The sequence below is a fragment of the Limulus polyphemus genome, unplaced genomic scaffold (genome assembly GCF_000517525.1).
Source record: "Limulus polyphemus unplaced genomic scaffold, Limulus_polyphemus-2.1.2 Scaffold638, whole genome shotgun sequence".
Lineage (NCBI taxonomy): Eukaryota > Metazoa > Arthropoda > Merostomata > Xiphosura > Limulidae > Limulus > Limulus polyphemus.
In genome coordinates, this window is record NW_013666248.1 from 276,468 (window position 1) to 284,727 (window position 8,260).

At 33.7% G+C, this 8,260-nt stretch overlaps 1 protein-coding gene across 2 annotated transcripts in view; it reads left to right on the top strand.

Annotated features, from left to right (window-relative positions):
- LOC106459619 (synaptotagmin-1-like) overlaps nt 1–3,306 on the top strand; it is a 152,962-nt gene extending 149,656 nt beyond the window's left edge. For both annotated transcript variants that reach the window (XM_022386146.1, XM_022386147.1), the window contains one exon: nt 1,961–3,306. In XM_022386146.1, coding sequence (XP_022241854.1) covers nt 1,961–2,262 — 302 coding nt within the window. In that variant the 3' untranslated portion in view covers nt 2,263–3,306. The remainder of the gene's footprint in view (nt 1–1,960) is intronic.
- Nucleotides 3,307–8,260: the final 4,954 nt, after the last annotated feature.

Consider the following 8,260-nt stretch of genomic DNA (forward strand, 5'->3'; position numbering starts at 1 on the left):
ATGGCAGGGGCCGACATGTTGGAATGGATATTGATGCTCTGAAGACGCTCGTTGAGTCTAACCCAAGGCAACACACTCGCGAGATGGCTCTGAAATTACATGTCTCTCATAAAACAATACGTAAACACCTAAGGAATGTGGAAAAACTCCATAAAGAATGTATTTGGGTGCCTCACTAACTCTCTGATGATCATCTTTTCCAACTTATGAACGTTGCCTCGTCTCTTCTGGAACGTAATGCGCGTGAACCATTTTTGGACAGAATTGTCACGGATGATGAAAAATGGATTCTCTATGCTAATATAAACGTCAAAAACAATAGCGCAGTCTTAGACAAAAACCACTTCCGACCCTCAAACCTGGACTCCATCCGCAGAAATTGATGCCTTGCATTTGGTGGGACATCAAAAGAGTAATTCATTTCGAACTTCTCAATCCACAGCGAACTGTCAATGTAGAGATCTATAGTCAGCAACTGGAACGTTTAAATCAAGCCCTTCACTCGTCAATCGGAAAGGTGTTCTTCTCCACGACAATGCACGTCCACATGTGGCACGTTTGACGCAACACAAGATTGTGGAGTTGGGTTGGCAAGTTCTACCCCATCCACCTTATTCTCCAGATATGGCACCATCAAATTACCATCTTTTTCGTTCGCTGCAACACCATCTTAATGGGAAAACGTATGCAAATGTGGAAGGTGTTAAAGCGGACATCAACATGTTTTTTTGCTTCAAAGCCAAGTTATTTCTTTAATCAAGCCATTAACAACCTGATTGTAAGATGGAAAAGCATCATCGATAGGAATGGAAACTATTTCATTTAATAAATGTTTTGTTTTGATATACAAGTTGTTCCGGTTTTATCATTTAAAAAAGCGATATTAATTTCTTGACGACCTAATACAAATAAGGCACGTTATTCCATGGATTTCGTGATTGTATTTCACAAAATGCATGACATTTTCATATCATTAAATAAATTACAAAGTAAACACAGTTAACTGTGAGAACTAGGCGAGAAAGAAAGGTTCTAAGTATTACCAAATTCTAAAAAAGGTAACTTTAAGTAATAGGTGCCCCCAGTGGCACAGCAGTATGTCTGCGGACTTACAACTTTAGAAACCGGGTTTCTATACCCGTGGTGGGCAGAGCGCAGATAGCCCTTGTGTAGCTTTTTGCATAATTACAAACAAACAAACAATTAATAATAGGCGCCAAAGTAAACTAACCAACAAAATTAAAAAAACATTTCATAAAATAGAAACGAACAATATGCGTAGCAAACTCATAATATCTTAATTGAATGATTTTAATCAGCTGGTGATAAAATTAAAATTAATATCAAAAAGCAGCATTAGATCAAAACGAATGTATAGTTTTACGAATTGTAGAATTACAATCAAATTATATCAAATATGTGTACAAAATCCATTAATAAAAAGGAAAATTTAACATACACACACACACACACACAACAAACGGGGAAGAAAAAATGTACTCAAATGGTAAAGAAACCAATTACGAAGTTTAAATTCACTGTAGGAACAGGCATACAATTCTTTAATCTCCTATACAACTCGGTTCTAGGAGAGGTGTCATATAAGTGCATAAAAGCTAAAATATTATCAGAACAACCCCCCCCCCCAAAAAAAAAACACAATTGATAATCTTTGAGTAAATTGTTTACCTTTTGTGAAAATGATATTTTTATCGCATAAGAAACGGAAATTAAGTTGAATTAATACAGGATATAATGTTTTGAAGTAAATGTCGGGACAACATTACTAAAAAACTGAAAAAAGTTGTAGAATATGCAAGTTTAACAAATGATTGTAAGTTTTCTGTTTACCCTGTATTTCAGTACGGTACGGTATGTTTAAACCCTATTTCCTTCAGTGGTAATCATAAAAGGTTCTTTACTCTGAACGTCTGATGTCAGGTATTTTCCTTTTGTCTAGACGCTTACGTAAAAGTTGCTCTTGTCTACGGAGACAGAAAGATGAAGAAGAAGAAAACTACGACAAAACGAGCAACAAACAACCCAGTGTGGAATGAAGCTTTAAGCTTTGGCATATCAGAAGATGGGCTGAAGCACTGTAGTCTGATGGTCAGCGTAATGAACTGTCACCATAGTAACACGCCTCTTCTTGGAACCTGTATTCTTGGTATGAATGAACATGGGAGGGGTATAGCACATTGGCAAGACATGTTTCACAATCCTCGTAAGGCTGTCGCTATGTGGCATGGATTACACATATGATGGCAATCTTTGAGAAAATGGTTTCTTAAAATTTAGTCCACTGTGGTTTAAAGGAACGTATAGGACATCGGAAAAATTGTCGAATAAACATGATAAGGTTCTCAGGAAAGCAGATCCGGAACCAAGTACTTGTTGGCTTGTATACTGAATAGGGCAGGATATTATGATAAATTACCACTTAGTAGCAGTTATTCCTACACTTACAATTAAACATACGTTAACTTAACACATATTCTGTTGTAACACCGACTATTATATCTATACCTTGTTTCAGTGTGAATTATGGCCACGATATAGTTATTTAGTTACCTAAATATACGTTTTACAACCCATTACTTGATTTATCTGGGATCAAATGTTAACATAATTTTGCCTTCCTTTGTTAACGCATAACAAATATTTAAGATGATAGTGATAATAATGTTTATGATCGCAAACATGATTTAATGATTTTATTTTATTAGTGCGCGTATCTCAGAGTGGTTTCAGCAGGTACGTGTCTCCCATGACACGTGAGTATACCAACAAAAGCGTGCTGGATAACTGATAAGTGTAACACAGCATTTTTAGATGAAATTATGACATTCAGTGATGAAATTTGAATTATACCAACAACAAAATGAAAAATTGATAAAAACTTTTCTTACACCACATATAAAAACAATTTCCGTAGTCAACAATATACCGTGCCATTTCCAGCTTTATCAAAATTTTCCATCAGTCTTTCTTAACAATATAAATTTAAATATTCTTACTGGATATCTCTTCATAAATATGAACAGAACTTTTGGTCCACATCGACATCCTTCGTCGTTGTTGCAGTTTCATACGAATGGAAACCTTCTCTAGGTCATACAGTTATAAACAAGTAATACAGAGAGTTACAGATAATTGTAGTAGTTTAAGAATCAATGTTGCTACTTTTCAAACAAAAAAGTGAAGAAATGATGGTCAGGTATTAGATAGACGAATGGGAAGGTAGCTAGTCAACACTATCCACCTCCAACTCTTGGGTTACTCTTTATAGACGAAAAGTAGGATTAACCATCACATTATAACGCACCTGCAGCTGAAAAAGCGAGCATGTTCGGTGAGGGGATTCGAGCCCACGACCCACAGATTACAAGTCTAGTACCCATGCCAGGTCATAAAGATCAAGCAGTCGAAAAATCGCACACACATACACATATTAGAAATGATGTCTAGTTACTAGAAAAAATAAAATAAAACTACATACACAAGAAATGGTGGCCAGTTGCTATTAAAAAACACATGCACAAGAAATGATGATCAGTTACTAATAAAAACACATATACTAGAAATGATAATCAGGTAAAAAAATGAAACCCAACAAAGGATGGCCTTGTAATAGAACCAAATCACACACAAACACAAGAAATGATAGTCAAGTACTGAGAAAAACACACACAAAGAGTGGAAAAACACACACACACATTAGAAATGATCGGGTAATAGAAAACATACACATACTAGAAGTGCTTAGATAATAGAAAACATGCACACACACACACACACTAGAAATGGTCAGGTAATAGAAAACACACGTACACTAACTAGAAATGGTCAGAAAGTAGATAACACACATACACTAGAAATGGTCAGATAATAGAAAACACACACAGTAACTAGAAATGGTTAGGAAATAGATAACACACACACTAGAAATGGTCAGGTAATAGAAAACACACATACCCACACTAACTAGAAATGGTAAGGAAGTAGATAACATACACACACATTAGAAATGGCCAGGTAATAGAAACCACATACACTAACTAGAAATGGTCAGGAAGTAGATAACAAACACTAGAAGTGGAAAGTCAGAAAGTGAAAATGAACACTTACAAACGAAACGATATTCACGAAAGAAAGTGCATATATATATAGATACAGCACGGACATAACATCATAAACGCACGCGTGTGTGTGTGTGATTTTTACGGGAACTACTTACCTTAATTAAATGTAGTCTGGTGTTTACAAAGTTCAGAAAGAAGTAGCAGAAGTTTATTACATACCTTAGGTTTGTGAGCAAGTATCAAACTAGCAAGTACAGTCCACGTTTCTGAGATCTTATGTCATCTTTATAACAATTTTAAACCCAACTTAATCCTAAACAGCGTAAAAATTTAAAGCTTACTAACAGACGTCACGTGAATGCCGTTTTTTTATAGCTCATGGATTTTGTTATAAGTTTGAAATTATAGAATGACGTGGTGCTTTAGCCCTGTTACATCTGGTGTCTCAGATCATAATGAGCATAATGCTGACACATCGTTTCAATGAAACGTTAATGAAACGAGTTTTAAAAAATGTGATGATTTAATTGTGTTAAATAGCATTTTAGGATATCATTATTTATCTATGTTAACACACAGATCTCAGGATGTGGCGATGTTTCAGGTTCCAATGATTTACAAGTACACTGGATGAGCTGATTTAGCCATGATGATGTATCAGCTTTGAGGATTAGATTATTTTATTCTATTACGGTCTGTGTCTCAGTTGTTTCAGCGGGTACATGACCTCCATGACACATGAGTTTGGCAACAAAGGCATAGCGGATAAGTAATAATTGTAACACAGCATTGCCAGCTGAAATTATGACTTTAAATTATGAAACTTGAATTATACTTACAACATATAAAAGTATATAACAGGTTTGTTTACACCACAGCTAAAAACAATTTTCTCAGCCAATCATTTACTGTGTAATTTTTAGACCTATCGAAACATTCTGTTGATCGTTCTTAACAATATAAATATTCTTATTCGATATACTTCTTATCCTTCTGAATCAATGTAGTAAAAAACAAAATTTTCTTAATTTTGTAGCAGTTCTTGGCATAAGGATTGATTTCAATTAGCTAGTTTTACCATATTTTACACTGTATGATATTTCTCTTGAACAGAATAATTCATAGCTTATTCAGAAACTTCAGAGAGCATTGTTTGAAAAAAAAAGACAGCCAATTGGCCATAAATATAGCTTTTGCTTCACGTATAACGATAAAAAAAGCTTCTTGTTTGTGTTTAATCCGATTTTTTTTTCTAATTTCATATACATCATTTCATTATTACCTAGTTCAAGGTATTTCAAAACATTCCTCCTCCCCTGTTGAGGTTTATATCCTCCCCATAAGAATAATAACACATTTTCATAAGAACATTTAGAAATTTTTATGTATATATTCTGTGATCATACACGAAGCTGTTGAAAGTAATTAACCTGTTGTGTTATTTTTGGTTTTCGTCGTAAGATCCAGTTATATAATATTATTATTGTAACAGAAAAAGTCTTGCTCGGTGACTTACTCGAGAAAAGGAAACTTAAATTAGCAAATTTAGACTTCGATCGAAAATATGTGATCCGTAATGTCATGTTTTTCAAACATTTTCTAGGCTAATATGATGGATATCTAAGCTGGAGAATTTTTTATTATTTTTTTGCTATTATTTGAAACAACAATAAATAACCTTAAAACAGATTTTTAAACATTGTTTTGTATTAGTAGTTAAAAATTAATGAGAATCGTTTAGAAAGCAGAGTGGTAAAAATAAGAATTTTTGTATATGAATGTAACGTAAAAACCCGTCTTTGTTGTTGCTGTTATGTATTTATACAACAAAATATTCAGGTACAAGAGACGTTGTGAAATATTTAGCGATTCACAAAAGGCTGTTTACTAGGAAGTGTAACATGAATAGTGTTGTGCTAACCTAAAATACGTGCTTGGGAAGTGCTAACACTCCTATTCCTTATATCTAAACTAGGAAATATTTCCCCGAATAAAGAAGAGTATGACACAACTATTGAACATGTATGACTGTGTTTAACGTAATTGGGTAATTAAAGTGCTATAACTGTTGTTTAACCATGTGGTGTTTAAGATGGAGTCATTTGCTCTGTGCACCTGCTTATGCTCGTTTTTGAGGTTTTTTTTTAGGTTCAAGCACCTAAAATAAGTTTATGATACTGATTTCTAAAAAAGTCTGATTCAGTCTTTCCTTTACTTCCTAGACTTACAAGTCGTGCTAATGATATCTTAACAAGCCAGTTTACAAGGCTAGGAAAGGAAAGTGTGTATACGTCATGATACTATTCTCTTCAGCTTTCATGTTAACAGAAGTAAAATTACAGATGTGTCATGACACTAGCTACGTAATTATTTCCAAATGTCAACTGCCGTAAAGTTAAAGATACGTCATTATGCTATTTACATAATTATTTGCGAATGTCAACTAAAGTTACATATATGCCATGATTCTAGCTACATAAATATTTGCGAATACCATTTAAAGTTACAGATATGTCATGATACTAGCTACATAATTATTTGCGAATGTCAACTGCAATAAAGTTAAAGATACGTCATTATACTATTTACATAATTATTTGCGAATGTCAACTAAAGTTACAGATATGTTATGATACTAGTTATATAATTATTTACCAATGCTAAATGAAGTTAGAGATATGTCATGACGTTAGCTACATAAATATTTGTGAATGACAACTGCCGTAAGGTTACAGATATATTATGATACTAATTACATAATTATTTGCGAATGTCAACTAAAGTATATATACAATCATGATACAGGTTATTATGATAATAGTTTCTTGTATATGAATGTGATTTACGTTTCACACTTGTAAAGATACTCGCCTCTTGATTTGTAAGTCAGCAGAAATGAAATTATAGAGATATCAACTGAATCTTACAAGCATATCATGGTACTAGTCGCCTAAGCTGTATGTTAACGTAAATATCATTACACAGTTTCTCATAAGTAAATTGAAGTTAGCTAATGGGCAAGTCTTTAATGATATAAACTAGCCTTTCTTAGACCAAGTTACAGAGTGTTGGTGTTTCAATGAATTATATAACAAAATATATGTCAGGCCTAGCATTATTTAACTACATATAGTAAAAGAAAATGAGCTTAACGTGACTCTTGAACCATGTTCATGTTTTAATGAATTTACACCAAGATAGTTATTTTGAAATTTTATGCTTTCCTTATGGCTATGAAGAAGCACTCTGCATTATGTACTTTAAAAGTAACTTTTTCTGAAGATAGATTTAGCTAAACTTGTATTTCGGTAGTAGTAGTAGAATAATTATCGAATTTTCTAATGAGCAATATCTAAAGTAACTATGCTTATTACTTAATATATGTCTTTCTGGAAATACAATAATTAGATTACACCTGTCTAGTTCTGAACTTGAGCGTAACATTAAACCTAACGTTATACTGTTCTGTGTCTTGTTAAGTCTTGTGTTATTAGAAAATAATAATCATAAAAAAAGAGAGTTTAATGTATAATTATCCTAAAAATGCTATAACCAGTTACTAGCTCAAAGCTTACCGTATTCGTGTATAGGCCATGAGTTGGTTTCATTATTCAAAATCGTGTGATATGGTTAAAGTTAGAACCATAGCAAAAACAAAAACGAAACTTAACTTCTATAATGATACACGCGCAGCATGATATTCAAATGTTACAGCGTATGCATTGTAAATAAATTTAGATATTAACCCCTATTCAGCACGTGTTACATATTAGCTATTAGGTAAGGAAATTTGTTCAGGATATTCGCGCAGAGCTACAAAAGGCCTATCCGATCTAGCCGTCCCTAATTCTAAACCGATAAACTAGATGGAAGGCAACCAACCAACAGCAGCTTCCGCCAACTCTTGCACTACTCTATTCGAAAATTGGAAGTTGACCGTTACTCTCACAACACAACCACGGACTCAAAGTGCAAAGCGAGATTTTGCGACAACCAGACGCGAACATAGAACCCTTGGATGCACAGAAAAAGCTAAGCATTAGTAAACCACGCTTGGCCCATTAGATAAAGTAGGACTATTCAGAAGGTTAAATATAAATACATGCAATATATATATACATGTGTGTGTGTGTGTGTGTGTGTGTGTGTGTGTGTGTGTGTGTGTGTGTGTGTGTGTG